This window comes from Anser brachyrhynchus (assembly GCF_964034855.1).
Source record: "Anser brachyrhynchus genome assembly, chromosome: Z".
In the NCBI taxonomy this organism is placed as follows: domain Eukaryota; kingdom Metazoa; phylum Chordata; class Aves; order Anseriformes; family Anatidae; genus Anser; species Anser brachyrhynchus.
Genome location: NC_137697.1, coordinates 4,077,157 through 4,101,986, shown reverse-complemented (window position 1 = coordinate 4,101,986; position 24,830 = coordinate 4,077,157). Strand labels below are relative to the sequence as shown.

At 44.2% G+C, this 24,830-nt stretch overlaps 2 protein-coding genes across 4 annotated transcripts in view; one reads left to right on the top strand and one right to left on the bottom strand.

The window, feature by feature from the left end:
- The window catches only part of LOC308185988 (aquaporin-7-like), a 35,470-nt gene extending 30,340 nt beyond the window's left edge, over window positions 1–5,130 (top strand). For both annotated transcript variants that reach the window (XM_080574774.1, XM_080574773.1), the window contains 3 exons: window positions 678–796; window positions 2,348–2,565; window positions 2,999–5,130. In XM_080574774.1, the coding sequence (XP_080430900.1) occupies window positions 678–796; window positions 2,348–2,565; window positions 2,999–3,158 (497 nt within the window). In that variant the 3' untranslated portion in view covers window positions 3,159–5,130. The remainder of the gene's footprint in view (window positions 1–677; window positions 797–2,347; window positions 2,566–2,998) is intronic.
- Window positions 4,958–24,723, bottom strand: TPGS2 (tubulin polyglutamylase complex subunit 2). Of its 2 annotated transcripts, none has more exons than XM_080574777.1 (7): window positions 24,590–24,723; window positions 21,377–21,456; window positions 13,736–13,823; window positions 11,205–11,336; window positions 9,443–9,556; window positions 7,753–7,913; window positions 4,958–6,453 (listed from the first exon to the last, which is right to left on the bottom strand). In XM_080574777.1, exons 1-7 carry the CDS (start codon window positions 24,660–24,662, stop codon window positions 6,211–6,213), a joined length of 891 nt encoding a protein of 296 aa, XP_080430903.1. In that variant the 5' UTR covers window positions 24,663–24,723; the 3' UTR covers window positions 4,958–6,210. The 2 variants fall into 2 exon arrangements, with proteins under 2 accessions (XP_080430903.1, XP_080430902.1); XM_080574776.1 differs by having other exon boundaries at window positions 11,205–11,347; window positions 24,590–24,649.
- Between the last annotated feature and the right edge of the window lie 107 nt (window positions 24,724–24,830).

The following is a 24,830-nucleotide window of genomic DNA, read 5'->3' as shown; positions in this document are numbered from 1 at the left end:
TTGCTGTGGGCACCTTTTCAGTCTTAACTTGCAGGTCATCAAAAATGTATCCTTTTGCAGTCCTCAGCATTATATCTCAGTGACGATCTTGAGCTCTTGGCTTGTGGGATGGACTTTTACAGTTCAAGGCCAGGCAGGGCACAGATATCCCTGGGAAGGATCTTTATCTCCTGGAGAACACAGATCCTTTTGCACAGGGCATTCCCACTGCTAAAACCTGTCTCAACACCAGTAATTTTGTCAAAAAAAATTGCAAAATAAGAGGTCCAAAAAAAGGCATTTTGTCTGCCTTTTGTTTCCAAGGGCCTGCAAGGGCTCGAGTTGGATGGACCACCAAGCATTATGCACAGCCGGAGCTCTGTGGGACTCTGCTGGCTTGTAGCAAATAAGACAACAGTCAGTCATGTTTGTGAGTTGTTAGCAGAAGACCCACCACCAGCATGTCTCAGTCCCCGAGGGTCAGAGGGACAGAGGCCTCCCGGTGCATCCAGACCAAAGTCTGAGGGTGACAGGTATCAGTGAGATCATGCCCTGCAAGGGGTGTGTTGACTTCGTCGTATCTGTCACTGCCCCTCTTCCCCTCTGTGTCTCTGCTGGCTGCAGCGCGTGAACGTGCCACGTGTGATGAGCTCCGCGCTGCCCACTGTGCTAACACCCCTAATTCCCATTTCTCCCAGATACTCTGTATGACTACACCAAGGGGAACTTCACGGTGACAGGACCAACTGCCACAGCGTCGATCTTCTCCACTTACCCTCATCCCTGTACATCCTTGCTGGGAGGCTTCTTCGCAGAGGTCAGTGGGGACAGCTGAGGTGTGCTAGGAGAGGGCGGGTGGTAGCAGGCTCTGGTACGGGGCTGGTACAAAGGACTCACAGATCTGCGTGTGCAGACACAGTCACGACCTCTACTCTGAGGAGCCCACCGTCCAGGCAGAAGCTTGTCAGGTAGTGTCCAAGGTTGGTGGAGCAGGAGGACAGAAACCATGAGGTCTGAGGGGGGTAAATTGCTTAGGCTGTGGGAGAGCTCAGTCAGGAGGGTAGCCCAGAGCCCTCTGCTGAAGAGAGCATTAACTGAAGGAAAGATCCCAGTGTCAGCCCTCATCTGCACGGTCCCTTGAGGTGGCATGGGAGACCAAAGGGCTCAGCTACCTTGCAACCCCCTCTGCAGGTCCTGCTGCTGTGGGGCCAAATCTGCTCCTGCAGGAACCTTTCCTTGCACACTGTCCAAGCAATGGGAAAAACGTGAAGCTGAGCTATGGCAGAAACCACCTCCTTTTGGCTCTGCTCAGTTCCCTGAACTGTTCTTAACCTTTTTAAATCCTACACCTGCTCCACACTCTCAGGCAGCTCTGCTGGCTGCTCCTCACCAGCACAGATGGCCTGGGGCTGCTCTCACATGAATACAGCCTGTCCGGACTGAACCTCTGGGGGTTTGAACAGTCAAGTTTAGACTCCATACAGTTGATTCCCAGCATATAACACAACATCCAGATGCCCAGAAATGAGAGGCGGATGCCTCAGGGAATGTGGAGCATCCCTGAGCATGTCCCAGTGCTACAGAAGGAAGAGTCACTTTCAGTTCAAATCTGAGGAAGCTTGTGTGTTTGTTTCTGAGCCGGTGAAGATGTGCCTGGATGCTATGAGGAGGATGGTGAGAGCTGGAGAGCCAGCAGACAGGTTCCTGGTTGCTCAGCATCCTGTGGAGCGTGCAGTGTCCTTGCTGCACAAGACAGCAAATGACAATGGCAAGGTGTTGCCAAGAGCTACAGGATTTCCGCTCTTGCCAGCATCTCTGCAGTCCAAGGCTCTCCAGGTGCATCTTCTGAAGCAGAGACAGGAGTCATCATGTCTATACAAACAAGAACTATTGATGTCTTGGGCACTGCAGATCTATTTTTGTATTGTCACCGACGGGAGATTGTGTTTCCCAGATGAGAATCTGGTCTCTACCTTGAGTCCAAAAAGGGCAGATGCAGCAAGCTGTACAATACCTCTATCCTGCTAGGGAGGATCAGATATGTCCTGTAAGCAGATTGTTATGGCTCTGTGTCTGTTGGACAAAAGGTACTTAAAACAACCTTTGCCCCTAAATTGAAAGGTGGAGGGAGCTGAGTTCTGAGAAGTTTCTATCAATCCTAGAGCATTCTTCTTGATGAAGTGGAGGCATTTTTGCTGGGAAATGCGTTAGTCTTTTCTTCAGTATCAGGAGGCAGCAATAGGGGTCCTCCCTGACTTATCAGGCCATGAATCCCACCTGCTCTTTCAGTCTGGAAAATCTCTGAGTGGGATCCTCCTGCCTTTGCTGATCTCTCTCCTGACCTGTTTCCCCTTTCCTGCTCCTGCAGTTTATGGCGACGGTGATGTTGCTCTTGGGCATTCTGGTCATCCACGATGAGAAAAATAACGGAGCCCTGAAAGGCACACAGGCCCTGCTCACGGGTATCCTGGTCCTAGGCATCGGTCTGGGGATGGGAATGAACACAGGCTATGCCATAAACCCCTCCCGGGACCTGCCCCCAAGGATCTTCACAGCAATTGCTGGCTGGGGAGTGGATGTCTTCACGTAAGTGACCTGTTTTGTTTTTACATTGCCCAGCTCACAAGGAGAGGAGTTAAGCCCAAGAGAAAACAGTCATGGAGCCTGTGCACAATTGGAGTGCAAGCCTGATTCCCAAGGTGTTTGGGTCTTGTTAAGGAATTTTCTTTGGACCAAGTGACACTATCAAGTGGGTTCTCCTTTTCATAGAGCAAGAGTTGTGCATAGGGAAGCCCCATGCACTGGGTACACATAATTTGGGGTACATCCATTCTCCAGTGCAGGATTCAGCTTGACATTTGAATACCTCAGTTTAGCCACCAGGAACTAAGTAAGTCTAACCTTAGTTAGCCAGAGATTGAGCTAGTTATTGCAGTGTCTGGAGAGCCAGAGTGGTTTGGCTCACCAGAAAGCAGTTCCAGTCTGGCTCACCAAATGCCTCTTCTGTGTTTTGTTTTAGGGCTGGAAATTACTGGTGGTGGATCCCAGTCACAGCTCCAACACTGGGAAGCCTTGTTGGTAGTTTAATCTACAAACTATTCATTGATTTTCACAATCAATCTGTCCCGGAAAGTGGAAATGAGAAAGGACAGCCAGCTATAGAGACTTCTACACTGTGATGGCCACGTGCTCCCAGGAAAGGGCCTGACAGCAAAGTCGAAATGGACATACACAATGACAGCCAAAGGGTAACCAAGTGGGTAAGGGCATGTGCAACAGCACTGCTGGAGCACACACTTTTCTCACCCTGCAGGTGGAGAAATGAGAGAGTAGCTTACAATAAATCTATTCTGCTTAACCAGACAAACAGGGTCTCTAAGACACTGGGCAGACCTGAGTAGGCTAGAGCTGTCTATGACCTGAAGAAATTATTCAATCTCCCTGAGTAAAAATCTACCAAAAAAAAAGAAAAAAAAATCACATTCTGGAGAAAAAGTAGAGCTGCAAGACTTCAGTTACCTGTAAGTTCACAGCAATCAAAACACAAAATCCAACAGGGTTGGAATAAAAATTAGATCTACACAGTGGCAGAAACAACTAAATTGAAGAAATTTTGATCTGGACTATTCTTTTTGTAAGAGATAGCAGATATTACACTGATGAATCAGGAGCTTAGATTTGTTTCTGTTTGCTAAATCTGCCACCATATCTATGATCCAGTTTGTTAGAACACAGAGAAGAGAAAGGACAGTCTGAAAAAGAAACCTGGTGGGTTTTATTTTTTAATTTTTTAATAATTCGTTTTCTTTTTGGTCTAAATATTAAGGAAGCACTAGCAAATTAGTAAATCACAGGGTCTCCTGAATCCTGGTATGACCTGCTGGAACAGGCTAAGATATGTTTTGTGCTATGCTGGTGTGATGGAGCCACGTATGTTACTGATGAGCGAGACTTCAACTACCAACTTATGAAAGGCTTCAGACAACTTCTGTGGCAGCATCTCCAAACACTGGAAAAACAAACAAACAAACAAACAAAAAACACAAAACCAACAAACCTTTTCTCCACTCTGAAAGGATGAAAAACATGGGAAGATACTGCTGTGCTCCTTGCATGAATTCTGCCACCTCCATCTGAATGAGGAAATAGGCTTGCAAGTTTGAAGCATCGTTGGAGTAAAAGTAAAACATTATCAGAAGCCGCCTGTCCCCAGGCTGGGTGATAAGGCTAACTTTTCTGGGGGGTGCTTAAGCAAGTACGTTACATATATCAAGTGTATGACTGTGGTTCCAGGGCTGGGTACCACAAAGACAAAACACAGGACTCTACTGTAGGAAATGATAGAATATCACTGCTGCACAGAATTCCGAAAATTGGCACTTACTGGCTTTAACAATCATTCACATTATGCTATTAAAAGGACTCTTAATGTATTACTGTCACATGGGGGTGGATGGTAGGTACTGACCATCTCTGTTTCTTCATTAGAGTTGACCTTTTATTAGTAGAGCAGCTCCAGCAGATCTTCACCTGGCACAAGATGCACATCAGCCTAAGAGGCCTGAAGAGCATTAGAGGATTTTCTCTTGTGCAGGGGGGTGGCAGAGGACAGCTGCCAGGCAAGCCCTGGAGGGCTCTTTGAGCAATGACAGTGGTCTCTGGGAAAGTGCTAGAAGCCAGCAAACCATGTTAGAGTGAGGCTGGATGGCTCCAGAAATTTTGAACAGTGAACATACAATGGAAATAGAACAACTGGTTCTCACAGATGAAGAGACTCATCCGTGTGATAAACTGGGAACTTCATAATAGCTCAAGGTGGGATCAGCTTAAAAGACACTGTAACCTGTCTCTTCTCAGTGTGTGTGAGATCCTGCACTGCATTAAAGCAAAAACAACCCAGCCTGCACTCTGTTGTTACTGTGCATCCTTGCGCATGTGCTGCCAAAGGCATCTTCAAATATTTAATCACTCTGGAGGAAAATATTAACATCTTTATTAAAATACTATTAAGCGCTTACAGGGCGGCTTCATCTTTCTGAAGGCCATACAAACACTTGCAAAAGCCTCACAACAACCCTGTGAGGTAGTTTGGTCGTATGTAATTATATGACTGTTTCATAAATAAAAGATGCTGCTCTTTAAATAATCAAAGCTGATTTGGAGATGGTGACTTTTATTTCCCTGCTTCGGCACAAAACGGGTTGGTTGCTACCATGCATTTTCAGCATATCTAAGAGGACAGAATGGCATATAAGTGTAATGGAAACAGACGCAACTGAAAATCAGCAGTGAATGGGTTAAAGTGCAGTTCTACCCTGAAAACTTCCAGTACAGAAAACAGCATCAGGGCCTTGTAGGGCTGCAGGATCTCAGTGGCCCCTCAGTGGTCAGATCCTGCCCAATTAACAAGTGACAAAGGCTGAATGCTCAGCTTTGCAAATGAACATGTAACAGACCAGGGGGTCCTCCTGGCTTACAGGACTCTAACACCACAGACCCACCTGCAGCTGCCCTGGCTCAGCAGATCCCACAAAATGAGAAAGCAGAGGCAACAAGGGACCTTGCAGCTTCTGGTTGCACAAAGGAAAGGACATCACACAGATGTCATTATCTGAAAATATATGGCACAAAGGCCAAGGAGTGGTCTGGGTTGTAAGAGCAAGTGCCAGGCCAACACAGAGATATGGAAGGCCCAGGTCCCTCTGCACTGTGAATCTCAGAGCAGGAGTTGGAAGGAGAACAGGGAAATGCAGTTTGAGTCTGTCTGAAGTGGAAGATACTTCTTTGTTCCGTGGGTTCCAGCCTGCTCCCATAGCATGCAAGGTCAGGACAGGTTTCTTTCAAAGGAGACGGCAGAAATGTCCTTATGCTGTAATTCAGCACGAGTGGTCCATTAAAGTAACAGTGACTTACATTTACTTTCATTTCACTGCTGTAGTTGCACAGGAATAACAGCTTCCCCACAGAGCACCGACATCAAGGGCTTATTCACGCCCTCTGAAAAGTGCATACTCCAAGTAGCAGGAGGGAATTAAATCAGTGTCTCAAGGCTTTTCTCAGAGTTGCCTGGAACTACATCCCTCCCACGTCAAAGTACATTGTGGTTATATTTCATGCAAACACTGCAGTGCATTTTCCATGGGCACACCTATTCATGCACAAGGAGCCTGGTCTCAATCGCTGAGACTCTGCATCAGGACATATCAAAGCTTATTGCAAATGCTGTTGGGGTCAGATCTGGGGGTCTCGCTTCTTTGAAGAATTCCCAACTAGCGAGGAAGTCTTGGAGGATGTCATGCTAGTGTGGCTCTTTTGGGCCCCTGCTGGCTGGGAGGGTGGTTTCTTTTTCATCACTGGCGTTTTGTTCTTGCTTTTAAATACCTTGTTGGGGTCCAGCTTGTTCACAAAGGAATCAGCTTCTTCAGAGAGGAGAGCTGTGTTGATGGTTATAGGTTTATACATGTTAAACCATTGCTGAAAGACAGGATGGTGGGGAAGGAGGAGGTTAAAAATCAAACTGCAATTAGACATTTTCTGCCTGTTCCTCCTCACCCCAGAGCCCTGATTTTAATCATACACCACATAACAGTTAGCAGTTTACAGGACAAGGCAGAGTGCCCTGTGATAAGGATACGCAAGACACAGCTACAACCCTGGAGCTGCCCCACATTCCAGACAGGGAAGAGGAGAACCAGACACAAACCTAAAACTACCTATCCTGCAGTGTAACTCCTATCAGGAGCAACTCCTGACTTAAACCACAGGAGGAAAAGTAAAAGGGAGGGGAGAAACTAAACCACTTTTATTTAGGTTCAGAGAAGCAGAAAAGATTAAAAAACTGGAATGCAGAAGTGCAAACTAGTTGCACTTCCCAAAAATTAGCTTCCCACCCTCTCTGCACATACAATGTTGCTGATTTTGTTTTAAACTCTTTACAGAAAGGATTTTGTGTTTGTTTCTCTTCGGCCTGATTTTATGTCTAGAAGTGACCACAATGTTGTTCTTTTTTTGTTCCCATATGCCCCCACACCATTATGCCCTGAAGTTCCCATCTCTCAGCGTTTTTCCTACCAATTTCCCATTGATGAAGTCGGGAAATGAAACTGTAGGGGTTATAGCACTACAAGTCCCACTGACACCATCCTCAGTAAAGTATTTAACAAGATAAGCAGAAAATCAATACCAAAATGCAGACAGCAATCTGTTCATGTATTGCTTAATGGAAGAGGGCTCTAATATACCATCCTTAAAGACCTTCACAAATGGTAATGGTTAACATACTAGGAGGAGTTGAACTAACAGAGGCTGCAAATGATTAGGGAATATATGAATAATTTCACCAAGATTTGTGAATATAATAAAATGTTCTAGCAAGAAAACTACAAAAAGGCAGAGCACAGACACATGCTAATGTACCACGCACCCAGCCCTGACTAATAAAGTAGAGCACAGTGTGACGGGGACGACACCAGAAACACAGGGACAAATTCTGCAGCCATTGATAGATGGGAAGTCGGCAGTGATTTTAGTGAATTGTTTCTGTGCACGCACAGAGCTGAAGCAGAGACCAAGGAATGTCACGCTGGTAATACAGCTGCCTTGTCTGGGTTAAGAGGAAGATGCTCACCAAGACGTGCCAGGCCTTGACAGCGTGCACAGACATTGCCCAGGCTTACGTGCTGTGCTCTGCAGTAGTATCAGCTCTATTCCCTGACCTCACACAACGTGGAAGCTGGGTTAGGGTAAATCCTTTTAAATCCTAAAAATCCTTACCTTGGCCTGGGGGCTCACTCCATAGCTGGTGAAGGCATACTGCCACTGTGGGAGACCCAGGTGAGTGATGAGCAGGCGGTAGTAGGCTGTGAAGGTTTTGGTGAGGAAATGCCAATACAGAGCTCTGTCCAGGAACCATATCTCTGTGTCTGGGGAGACAACTAGAACCAACCAAACAAACTAGGTTGTTGCTTTGCGGTGATAGGAGATCAACCCCTGGCCCAACGTCAAGTGGGAGAGACAAAACATACTTATGGGAAAAGTTGCACCTTCTAAAACACAGCGTCCCTGACTAACATAGGTGATTATCCAGAGGGAGTGTGGTTTAATGGTTAAGAGCATGGGCGCTGAAAAGGTCTTGGTTCTGCTCCCAGAATCATGCAATAGCCATTACAGTCACTTTTCCCCGCTGTAAAATGGATGCAATTCTATTTCTTTCCAACTCGGGACTGACACTCTACATTCAAAACACTTGGACAACAGCAACTTTGCAGTGTAAGTTCCAAGCATTATTATAGCCAACATTTATCTGCCCTGCAAAATAAAAACAACAACTGAATTGTCAGTCATCTGGATTACTGAGTATAGAGTCCAGAGTCCAGAAGTCATAGGAGAGCATGTACTGCCAACAAAAACACATTTTACAAAATCTTTCCAAGGTGATAAAATCCTTCTCTGGTGGCAACATCCTTTGAGGAAACCACCATCCGATTACTAGCATAAAAAGAAGAGATTTTTCTTGGGAAACAGGTGATGAAAATTGTCAGTTAAACACGCTGCCTCCTATGCCGACATCAATACTTATAAACAATGCTGCCTCTCCTTGGCCAGATTATCCAGGTTTTCAGCGTGTGCTGAAATCACTACCACTGGAAGCAAGATGACAGGTAAGAAGTTTCTGCCCTGGGAGTTCAAGTCACACCCAATTAAAACACAAGATAACAACCGCAGGCCTTTTTCTTAAGAACAGGTATCCCCCAACTGCACACCCCCACACAGTGTACATGCACGTACGTGCACACACACCTAGTGACCTGTGTACTTTGACAGATGACAGCTACTTGACAAGTGACCTGTATGTTTCACTGATCCCTGACTGAAAACAACTGTCTGTGTACCTTTCAGAAGGAACAGCTCAGCTTACATCTTTCACCCTGCTTTTCAACCTGCTGCCACCAAATTTTGACCTAGTTAGCACCTGGGGGCTCTGCATCCACTTACATGGTGGCTGAAACAGTCTAAGCCTGTTTGAATGAGACGAGGACCTTTTTGTCATTCATCCTTTGCTTCTAAGCAGACACCCTTCTCATCAAAATGTAAACAAATTCTTCTAAGACATGCAAGTAAACATAAATATGTTCGTGGCTGAAGTCTAGCTCTCCACATTATTTCAGCATAATTGCTTGCAGGTCATACATGAGTGCTTTCCTGGGTCAGTATGTAAGTATGCTATGCATACAGAAATACTAAGTTAAAACTCAGACTCAAACATTAAAAGGGAGAGAAAATGTAAGTTCCAGCTAAGCCACTGTTATGATGTAGCCACTGAGTTCAGCAGAGACAAGAAGTCTCAGTAAATGTTCATCTATAAATTGCAAAGGAGATCAGAAATGTAAGATGATTCTACACATGAGGCTCCCAGGTACAATCTGCAAAAACAGATGGCAAACTTTGCTCTTTTCAGTCTTACCTGGTTTAGCGTGCTTATAAACAAGGCAAACTTTCCCATTCCCGTTGCATGGGTCTAATTCAAAAATAAGACTACGAGAATCAAAGTGTGGCTTCTCGGGTTTGTCTCCATTACCTGAAAACAGAAAAAAAACATTTCTTGAAACATGTTTAGAAAACTGACTGTGACTCAGCTGCAAAGAGTCAATCTGTTTTGTAGTTATTAATAAATCTGCTGAGGAAGAACTAAACTAAACCATTATATTTATACTTCTTGGAAAGGATTAAAGTCCAGATAGAGAGAAAGAGAGAGAGATTTTAAGTCTTCAGTAGGAAAACAAATCACAGAATCAAAAACAGATGGCCGAAAGAAACACATCAAGTTGCCCTGTAGTCCTTCCCTGGCATAAGGCAGGATCACAGGATCAGCTTTGTGGATGTCACAGGCACCTTATCTTTTCTTCCAGTACTGGAAATGTCACAGTCTCCAGGCGCTCAACCCAAATGCATTATATCACTTAGATATCACTTAGAAGTTTTCCCCAGGTGGATCCTGAATTCTCTTTGCTGCTAAAGTCCTCTATTGCGTTCTATCCGCTCTCCTTCTTTTGCCCTACATTCTTATTTCTGAAAAGATCAGAGAGGACTGTTCTTTTTCTGTTGACGCAAGACTTTGATTAACTTGGAGATGCATACATTTCTTCTTACATTCCAGTGTAACATCCACCTCCTTCTCAACAGCCACACATTCTGACTCTCATTAAACTTGTGGCACAAAACCATCACAGAGCCTTTCCATGGGACCATTTTGGGACTGTGGAGCTGTAAATCTTGAGGAATACAATTTTGAATTTTAATGCTGCTGAAGAAGAAGGGAGACACAAGAGTTGTACTCTTCTGAAGAGTCCTCTGTGAAAATCAGGATGAGAAGTCTTACAGGGATTTAAACTTTTCATAAAGCACCTTATAAGAGCATCAGTGGAGGTCTAAGTGGCTAAATGGAAGCAGAATCTGGCCCATTTCACTACAATGGATAGAAGACCAGGACTGTCGACAAACTGGAATGTACAAAAGAAAATTTCAGTTGCATTTAGAAGCTACAAAAGCTACAGAAATTCAGAGACAAGACTGTGAAATCAAATAGCAATTTTTTTAAGGAGTCAAAATGACACCTGGCTTTGTTCTTGTCTTCCTACTTCTTCCAGTCTTGTTAGACTGTAAGAGGTCTGGGTTTTCTTTTCTTTTTTATTTTCCTTCCCCTCTCCAAACCACAGGATGCCCAGCATGTTCAGGCAGTCCGGAAATGCACATTTTCCAGCGTCACCTTACACTTCAGTGTATTTACCGGAGTTGCTTTTCCAATTCCAAAGAGCATATCCAGCTGCCTTTTCACTACCAAGACCAAACAGTTATCTTTTGTTCATAGAACACCATAAGCACACAAAGATTTTACAAGCTGAATCACTGGAGGAGGTTTCGATTACATATATAAAAAGGGAAAAGACAGAACAGGAGGACAGATGGACTGTTAAAAGAGTATGAAAATAACACTAACAACTGGCAGAGTTAACGATACCTGTCAGATTTACAGACAACATGTCCACATCTTAAGGCTGTAGGGAACTACTAGGAGGTATAGTAGCTATGATCCAGGAGAGACAAAAAACATCTACCTGGAGTGACCTTTTCTGGTGCCACATCCACATGCTATATGGTGAAAGTACCCTAACACCGCAAAAGGGATGAGGCAGAGCACACATTCCAACCTGTTAACAGGACCTTACCTTCCTCATCTGTGTCATCTTCCAGGTCGGCGAGACACGGTGCATTAGGCAGGGCATACATGGAGGAACCCCCAAGCCGACAAAGCTTTGAGATACTGTTAATCACCATGGAGCCCAGAGGCATTGGGGTATCTGCAATAAGACTGATCATTAATTACATTCAATGTCAGGAAAGCATAGGAGGTACTGCTTTTTCTCCAAATATCTACTCAATCTTTTCTAAAACAGAGTAGGGAGAAGAGATGCATATGCCCAACAGGCCTGTACACTTAACCAAGCCAGGCTCCATAAGAGTGAAAATTGGGCTTTTTCAGACAGCACCAGGTCATGAGCTCTTGCTCCACTGCAGGACCAAGGAAATTTCAACTCAGAGGCCTTTATTTACTTCATCTGCTTATCTGGAATAGAAAGGAAGTGGTACTCATGTGGCACCACCTCAGAGCTGTGCACATGAGAACCGCACTGCTGACTAGGCCCGTGTTGCAGCGGTTAGCCCAGTCCTGTGAAATCGGCTCTTAAACACCCTGGCTAGCTACAGCCACCCCCACAACACTCTTTTCCCTACTGCAGTCCTTTCTACAAGGAACCACCCCACCCATTTACAATGCACTGGGTAGCTTGCCCTCTTCTACACCCCATCTGCTGAGGGTGCACCCTCTCGAATCCTGCTCCAACACCGGTTTTCAACAGTGTGGCAACATGTTGGTGTTCCTGAGTGAATGTTTGAGGACTTGCCACATGTGTCTCCTTCTGAGGACCAATACTGTCACTGGACATCAGGTCACAAGCAGCCATTCAGCCACGTGCCAGCATGAAAGGCCTCAGAAGGCACAGATCAGGCTTGCTCAAACAAAGCAGTTACGCGAGCTGCTTGGTCTCTGTGCGCTTTTGTGCTTTTTGTACCACATTATTCAGAGGTCATGAAACACTAAATCCCACTTGAAACACGATGGGAGTTCAGTACTGGTGCTACAGCCCTGATGCCTGAAATGAAATCCCACTTTGTGAGGAAGACTCCTGTATTTGAGAATGTCTCTTGATGCCAGCAGTGTCTACAGCCCAATCTGACAACCTGGCTTTAAGATAACAAGAGCCAAGAGAAGACTCAGTGTGCCCAACTCTTGCCAAACAAGGACAGATAATGAAGCTCGGTCCTGCTCTCCCTTCTGCCACTAACTCCAGAGATAATTCCACTGAATGGACTTCAGCTGGTGGAAACCAGAATCAGGCTCAGGTCTTGCAATTCTGGAGGCTGGTGATAATCTTGGTATGTATGGTGTAAGGCAATGCCCTGATGCATTATTTCTTGTTATCACAGCAAGGTCTTGTCTTTGTGGCTGACTAATGTAAACTGTGTGACCTCTGCTCAGGTGCTTGACTGGTCTGGCTTCTATTAACAGAGAAATGAGAACTATGTGAGAAGCAGGAAAACAACTTTAAAAAAAATAAATCATATGTTCCATCTTAACTGGGTAGGGTAAAGATGTAACTAACTAAGAAGACAGATCATCTTTCATAACTGTCATGATCTTTACAGCCTCTCTCTTTCTGGCTCATAGATGGGAACAGTCAGATGACTTCTGTAGATTCATTTTTCTCAGATTAAAGCCACCATATGGAGTGGAGAGACACTGAAGATACTAATGATGTGAAGAATTTTCTACAGCACTCATTATGGTTCATACTCCAATATGTAATTCACATGTTTATGTGGTAGAGCAGGACAGTCCCTTCCTCATACTGCAGAAATGGAAGAAGAGAGAGGGATTATGCTGTCAACACAAGGTCCCAATTCTGGCCTTTTATTCAGTTTGCCATTTTAAAATGAGTGCACATATCAGGTCTCTCTGGATTGCATATATATATATGCATATATATATATATATATATATAAACACACACATTTCTAATGAGAAAGCAGCATTTTCTGATGGTGACTCCTCTTACTGCTTTATGATAGGATAATGTGCCAGAGCTGCTTCTCTCTCCACGAACCACAGAAGGAGTCCAGGTACTAGATTTAAACAACATACCTAAATCTGGATGTCGATAGATGGCCAGTGTATTACAGAACAATTTTTATGTCATTGATTCTTGTTTGGTTTCTAGACAGTGTTTAGTGTACATCTCTCCTGTAGAAGTCCAGTACATGCAAACAATAGGTTTTGCCCTGTTGCAAAGAAAGGGACTTCTGATGTGCACTCATACTTTTTTTCCTTTCACCAAGACATTTCTAAAATAGCCTACAATACAATGCAGATCTGCACTCACTTACTGAATCGGAGATCAGTCTTCTAGTGACTGATCAAGCTGTCTAGCAGACAGAGTACTTCTTTTTTTCAAGTTAAGGAATGGTGCTAATTTTTCATTCAAAATGACTTTGTGTGTGTGCATGACTCTTGCTCAGACTAACGCACGATGCTGACGTGTGTTGAATGCAAAAAGAAAGTTTGAAACTAAAGAGATTCTGCACAGAAAAGACTGTCTGCAAAGAAATGAGGGTATCAGGAGAGAGGAACACATGGACTCACCATCGGTTTTCACACTCCAGGTCATCTGGAAGCCATCGGTCATGAGATAGAAGTTCTTTAAATCCTCTGGCAATATGCAGGAGTTTTTCTGCAAATCACAAGAGGCCCCAAGTGTTATGGGGAAATATAGAACATGCCTCAAACCCAAAGAGCAACTGAATATTAGTACAGAAATATTTGCCACCAAATGTTTTGCTCAACTCCAAGATGACTCAAATCAGGTCAAATATATCAACCTTAGAACTTGAGAGAAAACTGTACATTTCTTGAGTCTGTGCTACTGTATTAGCGAAGATGAGGAGAACAAATTTCACAAAGAGCAGTCCATCATCACAAGGTGATTACAGATTGCTCCCCGAATGAGACAACCCATCATCCTGTGATACTAACCGCTTCTCCAGGATCACAGATATAAGGACAACCAGCTTCTTCACACATCTTCATCGCTTTCAACAGTAGAGTTTTGCTTTGAGTGAAAGCAGACTAAACCTACCTGCTTCACTAAAGCATGAATAATAGTAGCACAAAGAATCTGTTCTTCTGAGAGCTTTCGCTTTCAATTCCAAGTAGGCAAGAGACGCATAGACTCAATAGTTGCCCATACTCAAGCTGGTTTCACATTTCACTTAACAGTATGCGTGCGAAAACACAAAGAGCCAGTCTCACAAATGTGCTGGCCTGGTTTCATCCCACCAAACTTTGGCACTGAGCTGGGACTCCTAAGCGTGCCTCCTTCCGAGCCAACAGTGAAAGAGGCACTTGCATTGAGCTGCTAAGAGTGTTTCTAAGACACAAGATCCTTCTGCTATGCATATCTTCGCTGTGGAAGAAGCCTTTCTTAACTTGAACACTCAAGCAACAAATATGAAGGAGGGAGGATAAAGGCTTAATCCTCAGAACAAGAAGCTTACAGAACTATAGTCAACTGCAGGTACTGCTCCTGGTGACAGGAGAGGGTGCAGACCAGTGACCCTTCACTCCCACTGATGTGGCAAGAACACAAAATGAAATGCTACAGAAGCATGTCAGTTTTAAGAAGACAGGCAACTGTGTATGGTAAAAGGACTTACTGGTTGCTTCGTCTGCAGTTGTTTTAGTGAAAAAAAAAGTCTATAAAAGGTTGAGGTGAGTTCACTTTTAAAGCATCAACTCAAGATTCCATGAGAATAGGACCCAAAAACTCAAGAGTTCAATTACTAAGAAGTTTGAAAAGATGAACTGTGTGTGTCTAGACGAATCTTTAAAGTCTCCAGTGATACTAGTTCCAAAATTTCTGTGTTGACTTGTCCCAGAACTGCACCATCCTCCTTAAGGAAAAGTTTTCCTAACTGCAGTCTGAATCTCCAAGTTGCAACTTGTGGTCATTCTCCCTTTTCAGTGCTTTTAAACCTTCTCATAAACAAAGACATAAATTAGCCCTTTGGGGGTCAAACTCTAGCATTAAACCAGAAGGACAGACAACTTCTTTAAGACATGTATCTGAGACCTGTACATAACCACAGGACTCAGGCAGCCACCATTTACAGGGAAAATGAACAAATAACGTGAGATTTGCAACACAGCATATCCGATGACTCAAGTGCTTCTGTGATGTGATTTCCAGCCTTTAAAAAAAAAAAAAAGAGGTCTACTTCTTTCATTAAGCCAGTTTAAAAGATACCCTGTTGGGTATGGCCTGCTCTTTGTGCAGTGGGTTTGACACTCAGAACAAGAAAATACAAAAATACAAACTTTAAGAGCACTTAAAGGTCAGCAGTGCTGTCCCCCATATAAGCGTATCATGCCACAGATCCAGAAGTTATTCAGGTAGGTATTCATAACTTGGCCTCAGAAGCCTGGATGAATTTCAGAGCAGCTACAGAATTGCTTTGGAGAAAACACAGGTGTCACACTAACACCTTTCCAACACCATCCCTCTGCTGGGACTGGATTTGTAACATCCTCAGAACGGTGATCAGATTGTTCCCCATGTCTGCAGCCTGTGCATACCCAGTTACCCGCCCAGATTATTCCTCAACGCCTCTATCCAGCAGAAGCCACCTCCTAGCCATGCATTTAGCTGCTGTGCTGGCTTCTGGTCTTCACTGACTGGTACGAGGAAGGAAAGGTTCCGGCCTCCTCCTGTCCACATCCCTTCCCCAGCTGTTGAAGCACAGTCCTGTTCTTTGAGTTGTTACAGTCCCTGTCCCCTAAGCTGTGGCATATACACAATGCAGGAACCTGTATCTCACCCCCGAGCTTCCTGTGTGCTAAATAACGCACTTTCTGGGCATATCCATTTATGCCTACAGCCGACCACTGACAAGTCCTAGATACTAATGGCTTTGCAGCTTGCAAGAGGGCACTTTGCTTTACTCGGCTCATCAGCAGCCTGTCACTAACACTGTTTTCCAAACCCAGCTTGCAAAAATCTCCAGAGGTGACAGCTACTGAAGCAGAGAATCTGATATCACAGAAACTTTGCTTTGAGAAGAACTTAAGATCATCTGATAAGAGCCTGCTGATGGCCTGGTGGTAAGTTTCAGAAGATTACTAAACCACACGGACATATCTGAAGTTCTTCAAATGCCTTTAACAAACACACCTTCTTCTGTGGGTTCTCCTCAGCACTAAATATTTACAGTTTCATGCTGTACTTTCACCACTTCTAATTTCAAGCTGTAGCTGTAAGCACAGTGACTAGGTTTAAACACTATGAAGAAAATATGACAGTCCTGCTACAAAGCCTCAGAAGAGCAGAAATGTTTACATAGCACTTTACACCCCCCCCCCCTTTTTACTGATCTACCCCAGCAGAAAAAATATATATGGGATATATATGGGAACAGCTCTCTTGGTTTTGGTGGGTGTTTCTCTGTAAGTGGGAGAACCGGATCCATTGGGATGACAGGTCCATGCACAAAAATCATGTCTGGAAAGGACTTCTACTCCGAATCCTCCTTTTTCTGGAAGGAACCAGCTACACGTGCATGTTTCTCCAGCTGGCCACCCTCCCCACTTTGGATTCTCCTAAACATGTCCCCTTGTTTGACTTTCCAAATGCTGGTGGGAAATGCTGTACAACAGCAGATCTGGTAAAACAGATTAGAAAGCTTTATTAATACCTTTCTCTCCCATCTGACAGAAAGGACTGACTAATATGTCATATTACGCTTAGCCACATGACTCTATGACTTCAAAACAGTGGTTTTTTTGACAGCAGAGACAGAGAAACAAGCCATTATTGTGTAACAAAAAAGGCTTCATCTCTAGCAGCTACACTCCCCCTGCTCAACTGGTAGTTTCCAGGGTTGTGATCTCCAGCCCCATAAAATACAATATTCCTAAAAACGTGCCAGAATTTGCTTAACCACAGCCCTGGCAAACAGCCGTTTTCATCCCAGTCATCTGGTTACACTCATCAGCTCATAAAACAGAATATCCCAAGTGCCCAATATGGTGTGTGAGGTCTATTTCTTCTGTTTATTGACCATAATATCCCTAAATAGTCTCCCAAGGCGGCACAGTCCCCTGAGGATAGAGAATATTAGAAACAGGGAGGCTTTGCTGCCAAGAACTGATCAACACTGGATCCAGAGCTAAAACACTGACATATAGCAACTCCCATAAATCAGTATTGGAAGAATGCCTCCCAAGCAAATATCCTAAAGAAATAGATAGCAATCAAAGCATATAGCTCTAGAGAAACTTCTCTGAAAATCCAAATGATTGCTATCCAACTTCTGAGGAGAGGAAGAAGGGATTTATGCCACTTCTCAGGGCTGCCAAGTAGCAGAGCACATCAGCAGCCACCTTTCTTTCTCCCTGTCTTCATGACCAGTCTACCCTAGCTGACAGGTTAATTTTTGTAACCTACTGAGACTTTCTTGTTCATCTTTTTTAACTCTGATCCCGGTGGGGCTCCCAGAATTTACTGTCCCTTCCTCTTATGGAAAGGCACAGGGCCGGGGTGGGCCCGATTCCTTGCTGCAGAGAACAGTATTTGGCAGTTCTTTTGAGGATGATGTTGTGCAGCTGGTATTTTAAATCAGATTATTGTAAGGCTCCACAGGAGGAAAATACTGTATCAGAAACACTAACTGCCTCCAGCCCGTTCCCCACTAAGCAGCCTGAAGAACTGTACCTTTCCTTGTGCGCTGGTTCTGCTGGCTCCACGTCTGCAGCTCTCCCACCCGCTGTGCCACAGGGCAGGTGGAAGGAGGGCAGATCCCGTGCTCCTGGGTGCCAGGGACTGCAGGCTCACCTAACGCTGAGGGAGGGCATTGCAAAAGGATGGGAAGAAGAGGCCCTGTGGATCTGTGCACCTGCACGCTGATTTTGGAGTCAAAAGGAGATATGGTAGACACGACGAGGATGGCTTCTAGAACAGCCAGGAACAGCCACCTCAGTTCCCAGTGGGATTTACATGCAGAGAGCTTCTGAGTCGTCTGGCAGCCTAAGACAGTCCACATCAGGAAAGCCCCAGACTGCTGGAGGGCTTTTTTTCCATTTTATTACAGAAAAATACACCTTTGTAGACAAAGACCGTAAGAAGAAACAAAAGATTACTCATGTGGAGTTGTAGAATATCAGTACTCCAGAGCCAGCTGAGGGCAGCTCGGACACTTAGGAAGCCAATTAGAGGAACTGGCAAAATGACCTCTTTCATTTTCCGTGCCTTGCTGATATGCTGAGCCCTGGGACTCCCAGCTCCCCCTAACAGATGCAATTTTATATTTTTGAAAAGCAAACCAATGATCTGAGTGACTTATTTCTCCTCTGGTTGAGGCAAAAAGGAAATCTAGATCAGACACTGTCACTGCAGATACCAGAGTGCCTCCTACCAATATTTCAGTACCACGACTGCTCTTACAAACTGCACGTAGAGCGTAGCAGGGCAGTTGCCAACCAAGTAGTAGGAGTGGGAACTGATTCATGGCAGGATATACAGTTATTAGCACTGGCACTCCAGTGACCTGAAAATTCTGTCTCTACTCCCCCTTCTACCGCTTGTCTCACTTTCTTTGTGAAAAGATAACATCTCTACAGGTCTGAAATACCAGGAATCATGAAAAAAATACCTGCCTTCATTCAAATATTTTGAAACGCTTTAAGTTTTGGGGAAGTGATGTTACCCACGTAAATATCTGACAAACATGTATCTTAAATATTTTTGTGAGTGTGCTGATTTCCAACAAAATATTCAGGATTGGTTTCAGGTTAGCAGCTCTTTCTGCTTGCCTGTGTCTAAAAGAAAGGCTTGGAAAAATCTCTTCTGTTCTCTTGCTGTATTACTGCACCGTAACCTGTTAAAGCGTTCACCTTCCCTCACAGAGCTCACTGCAGCTGACTGGTGCTCAGTAAGCTGTTCTAAGATTTTAAAACTTCCACCATGGCATCCGGTTAAATACTTGGAAAAAACAGGCACAGCCCAATTTAATTAACTCAGCTGATTGAGAAAAGCAAAAAAAAATAAATAAATGCTGCCAGCATTATTAAAATACAAGTTTAATAATTCATAACTAAAAAGGCTGATTTTTCTTACAAGAGTTTCAGAATACCAGGGATTTTCTCTTGGCAGAAATACGTTTTCTTTGCAAAACTGAAATGGGACTGGAAAAAAAATGCTTCTAGAAAAACTGTTTAAATATATATATCTTAAGAGTAGAGCTTGTATTTGGTGAGTCTCAATAAAAAGAGAGGGGATTCTTTTAGGAAAAAGAAGAGTATAATTTGGGGAATAGTTTAAACAATTTTTCCCTACATTGCATAAAAAGGCCTGCAAATAGTTTCCTAACCAAATATGTAGAGGGGAATTAAAACTACTATCCACATCAAGACCGTGTTAAAAGCTCGGCCATGGAGAAAATGATTATGTGCATAAGTGTTGCCACCTAGTGGCTATGAGAAAACACTGATGAAAGTAACATGAATATGTATACCAAGAGAAGCAAGTACAGTGAGTTTGTAGAAAAAAAAGAGGTGCAAGTTCACCCCTGAAGGGCCTTGTGAGGTGCTGAATGCCTTGCACTTAATCATCGCTGCAGGACATGCTGCAATTGCGTGGACTGTGATAGGTATCAGACTTAATCCCCACAGCTCAGGAAATAAAGGAAAACATATTTTATCTTTTTATTCAAGGAAGATTTCAAATCTCATCAATACAACTGGAAACAAGAAGAAAAAAAACAAAGTGAACTCCTTTACTGTTAGTAGTCCAGTCCAACCGTATCTACTTAATTTTCACCACTTATTTCCACAATTACCTATCTCCTTCATTAGGGGGAAAAAAGCTGAAGTTTTGACAACTTCGAAACAAAGTGTGTTAGCTGAAGCATTTCAAAGCTTGGTTTTATAATAACAGTTAAAATTCAGAACAAACATGATATAATTTTGAGGATAAGAAGCACCTGCAAATGAGAACATGTTCTGGAGGAGCAGTCCTCTCTTCTCCATTCCAGAGGAACAGGAGGGAACCTCATTCTGCTGCTCCCAGACCTGAGCTGGCTCACAGCCAGGGTGCCTCAGACTTTCCAGCCCTGTAAATCCAACACCTGAACAGCTACAGGAAATCAGGAACCAGTTCACATGAACCTGAAAAATTGGACATTTTTGCCTGACCACAGTTAGGGCTACTGTACAAGTTCCAGTAACTAACAGAGGTTTCCATCACATACATTCTGACCTCGATTACTCATAAATATCACTAACTGGGATAGGATGCTACCAGAACTAGTGCAAGATTTTTCACTACTACTTTGGAAAACAACTGTAAATGGCAAGGTGGCAAAGGGGAAGTCATTTTAGGTAGTGGAAACAAGTGCAGTGTTTGGGATAATGTGCACTTGGGCATAGTCAGGGTTGGAGGGAGGACAATTCACTCAGCTCTGTTCTCTGCCATGCTCCTTCCCAAAGGCCAGTCAGCTACAACCGTTCCGTCCCAACACGTGAGAAATACCTAAAAATCAGCTATTCTCTCATGATATGGGACTGACAAATGTATGTTCTTTCAAAAAGAGGGCTAAAAATGTTTTCTCTGTCTACCAAAGTCACACGACAGTATCCAGGAGCACACAGCCTGACGCAGTGAGGTCAGTGAACAGGGAGCTGAGGTAGCACGTGCCCTCTGTGGTGTTCTAGGACGGGCAGTGGGACGTGCTTAGGCAAAAAGATTGGGTCTGTTAGTCAAAGAGGACGTGGGGGCTATGACAAATAGTGACTAGCTGAGACTAAAAAGAGAAAGGGATAACTGGAATGAACTCTGTGGCTCATTGGTATTTTCCATCTTGATGCCTTTACCTTTAAAGGCTGTAAGTTGAAAGAGCTTCATTTTGCCTGCAAGGATCTTGGAAAATAGTTTCAGACCTGGGTCAGAACGATGTCTGTTCTCCACTGAGTCACCACTGCTGCTGACTCCTTCTTAGAGGTGTCACTCTGAATACATACACACTGATGAAATTTCTCTAACAGAACAGGTGCATGAGATAGCCTAAAAACTGAGTAATACCTGATCTACCAAAAAAAAAAAAAAAAAAAGGGTTTCACTCTGCATCGAACTTGGTAATAGGTGGTCTCACAAAGTAGCCATTGTATTTGACACTCTCCATGGGCTGCTGTACACTCAGACAAACCTCGCTGTAGTATTACCACGAAAATACTCACCTGTTCCCATGAAATAATCGCGTGGCGCTCCGCTGGCTCCTTTTCCACAAATGTCACTTCAGCAACTCCTGGAGAAGTCTCTAAAAGGAAAAGAGGAGCGTGTTCGCAGCTGGCACGGGTGACACCAGGCACTGTTAGCCAGACAATTTTGCAAGCTAACTTGACTGACAGCTGGGGAAAAGGCGTTAATGACTGCAAACATTGTGCTGGTGACTGAGCAGTCGCTTTCTTTTGTCTGTAATTGTACTCGATGTGTCTTGGCATGAGGATGCCTAGTGCAGCACAAGATGCCATCCTTTGATGGGTTTATAAAAACAAGAGTGCCTCTGTGCGCGTGTATCTATATATAGACAGATAGATACAGACGTACATTTTGTATTCAAGGTCTGATCGTTTGCAGAGACTTCGTGGAAAACAAAACAAGAAGATCAGCCATCGCTTCCTGGGCAAACTCAAAAGAGCTGAATCCCTGTCTGCACGTGTGCCCTGTGGTTTCAGTCGGGCAGGGCAGGACGTTCTCAGCTTAACACAAGATGTTGTGCAGCGTTGCCATGAATTAACAACCACATTCCTCAAAGACAGGCACATATCAGCACTGGGTTTGAACACACGCAGAATCTGATCCCGATGAAGGAACCCACATGAGCAAACACTGGTCCTTTGGAACCCCAGCTGGACACATGCAAATCTGTTACAAGCACTGAGCTCATCATTTATAAAAATCATCTCAGTATTTTATGGGAAAGAATGTTACATAAATGCAAGATGCTAATCTACATGGTGATATCCTTGCAGGTGTGTGACAGTCTCCCTTGCACTTATTATTTTATAATGTTTTTCTTCATCTACAGCCAACTGAAATAGTTCCCACTGACTTCATTCACTTTGGATTGGGTCCAGAAAGACTACTTACTTCTTGTTGTGGGAATTGCAAGCCCAGCACACAAGGCTGTAGAGTAGAAATGATCACTATGCAGGGCTTTCAAGACCGGCTCTGCTGTGAGTGAAAGTATTTGCTCCCGAAGCAGTCACACATATTGTAATTGCTTTCTGATAAAACATACACAGTGCACTAGACAGGAAAGGCAGGCACCAGAGAGCTTTGGTTTGGTTTTTATCTCCAGTTCTGGGCTTTTCATTCCAGCAGTGGTGTTGCCCTTGTTTGTTCTGCTGGTGAAAGAGCAGCACTCAGTTCCAGGAAGTCTGAATATTGCTTTAGTTGGAAGTATTGATTTATACATTGTCAGATAATTTAAAAGACAAAGCATAGCACCAGAAAACCAAACTCCAAGTTCAAATAACAATAATAATAATAATAATGATAATAGTAGGTCACATAGATAATCCTTCAGGCCAGAGCAGGGCCCAACACAAAGAAGACTCTCTGATGCTTTGCCAAGTTTCACGTCAAATAGTTGGGTGCAAGGCAGAGGGATCTGTCTCTTGCTCAAAAGCTTTCCATATGTATTCTGTTTCTAAAGAACCGTGTGGAATCAATGATCTAACCAGCCTTTTCCTTCTAAGCTATGCAAGTCTTATAACAAGTTAAGAGATTATAATAACAGAGTAATTGTTATTTCTGTGATCAAAGAAAACAGCAGGGATGTTTAATTCATCATGCACAAAGGCTCGGCTGGGATGATGGAAGATTTAATATCCTATCAGTCATAGGAAGATGTCTAAGAATGAGCGAGCTGCAACTTCTAAAGAGGTCTGAACCAAATCCAAGATCAAAAGAAAGAGAAACTCCATCTTAAAAGCCTGAATGTTATATTAAAACTATCCTGTGGGTGAGCCGAAGACCACATTTAACAGATGTGTGTAAGTACAGACAGGAGCTCTATTAAATATTAAGGAGGAAGAGAAGGATAACTCTGCCCTGGGTTGCTTTTTCTTCCAGATGGAAGAAATCAGGAAGCCAACTAAGTTAGAGAAAAGATGCAGGATAAAGCTTGACTAGTTCAGGAGAATCTTCCCAGTTAAAACTATTCTGAATTAAGGTCACAGCAAACTCCACCCTGTTTATAGGAGATTTCATCTGGAAGCTTCCACAGTGCTTTCCAGTACTAAATCTGAAAGACCTGATGTAACGGTCTGAGCACAAAGCCGAAGCAGGAACCAATCCTTATGATAACGCTAGTACTTACTGCAAGTCGGATAAACTGTCAGCATCTTTGTGAAACTGTCGGAACAGTTAAGTTCTTACCTAATAAAGACTGCAAATAGCGAAGTATACACCTGCTCTGGACAGTCTTGAACAGCTAACACCTGCCATTCAAATTTACTTCTGAGCAAGCAAACTTTCTGGAATTTGCTATTAGTCATGGGTGTTCAGGAAACTGAATCATACAGGGTATGAAAACAGATGTCCCTCTTTTTCCTTCCTCCCAAATCTTCAAAATGCTTCTCAGAAATCTCCTGCTTTGCAGGGACTTCCACATACACTAGAATTTTAACAAACAGGCAAACAAAAACTCCTATACAGACTTTGTCTAAAGAACAATTTGTTTTCAGAAATGGTGCCATGACATTTGTTCACAAAGGTATTGGAAAATTGGCCCTCAAGCTCGCATTGCTGGACGTGCAAAAGTTTGTTGTTTGAAAGGGCCGAGTTTCATTACACAATCATTTCTATCCTCTGAAAAAGGGTTTTACAAACTCAAGAGTTAAAAACCTTACTGCTTTTATGTCGTATTTGGCGGAAAAGCATCCACTGGCTTCATGAGACTTACCAGAGGAAGATATTTTAATACAGGACAGTTTCTAGGGCTGCAAACTACTGAGTAAGGCATCCTTCTGAACCAGATACCCTTTGTTAAAGACAAACTGAACAGGTTGGTAGTGTTCCTCAGAACTTGTACTTCAGCAACTCTAATTAACACGGTGGCATGCTTTGGACTGGGCAAAAATGCGTGCAGTTCCCGGGAGGAATGGGAGAACAGAGAAAGAACCAGAATAAAAGCAAACAAACAAACAAACAAAAGGACCGGGGTGTGCTCCGCTGTCTTGCACCACACACGATGGCACAGACGTGGGAAAGGCTGGGAATTTTTGATGCCCCCCCCTGCGGGGCCTGGCCGAGCCGGGGCAGCCCCCCGGGACCCCCCCCGCCCCTGCCCCTGCCGGGCACCCCCGGGGGCCGACATTTTGTGCGGCGCCCCCGCTGCCTGCCCCACCCCGGGGCCGTCCCGGCGGCTGCCGCCCGGCACTCACCCAAAATCCGCGTCACCCCCAGGGTGAGCTTGTCCAGGTGGGGCTTCAGGCTGCCGGCGGGCCGCTCCTCCATGCTGACCCCGCAGAGAGGCGGCTGGGGGCGTGTGTCCGTGTGTCCGCTCCGCTTTGTGGCCGCTTTTGTCCTTCCTCCCCCGCCGTAGCCGCCGCTGCGCCGCGCGGTGCTCTGGGAGATGTAGTCCCTCCAGCCGCCCGTAGCGGGCCCCGCGCCTCGCGTGGCCTC

What these genes read in the sequence shown, in the direction of transcription:
- TPGS2 (XM_080574777.1), bottom strand. Translation starts at nt 24,662, where the DNA reads ATGGAGGAGCGGCCCGCCGGCAGCCTGAAGCCCCACCTGGACAAGCTC. An exon ending in CTGGAGTGTGAAAACCGATG is followed by an intron (nt 11,337 to 13,735) that starts GTGAGTCCATGT and finishes GTCTTATTGCAG; the next exon opens with ATACCCCAATGCCTCTGGGC. An exon ending in AGATGACACAGATGAGGAAG is followed by an intron (nt 9,557 to 11,204) that starts GTAAGGTCCTGT and finishes TTCTGTTTTCAG; the next exon opens with GTAATGGAGACAAACCCGAG.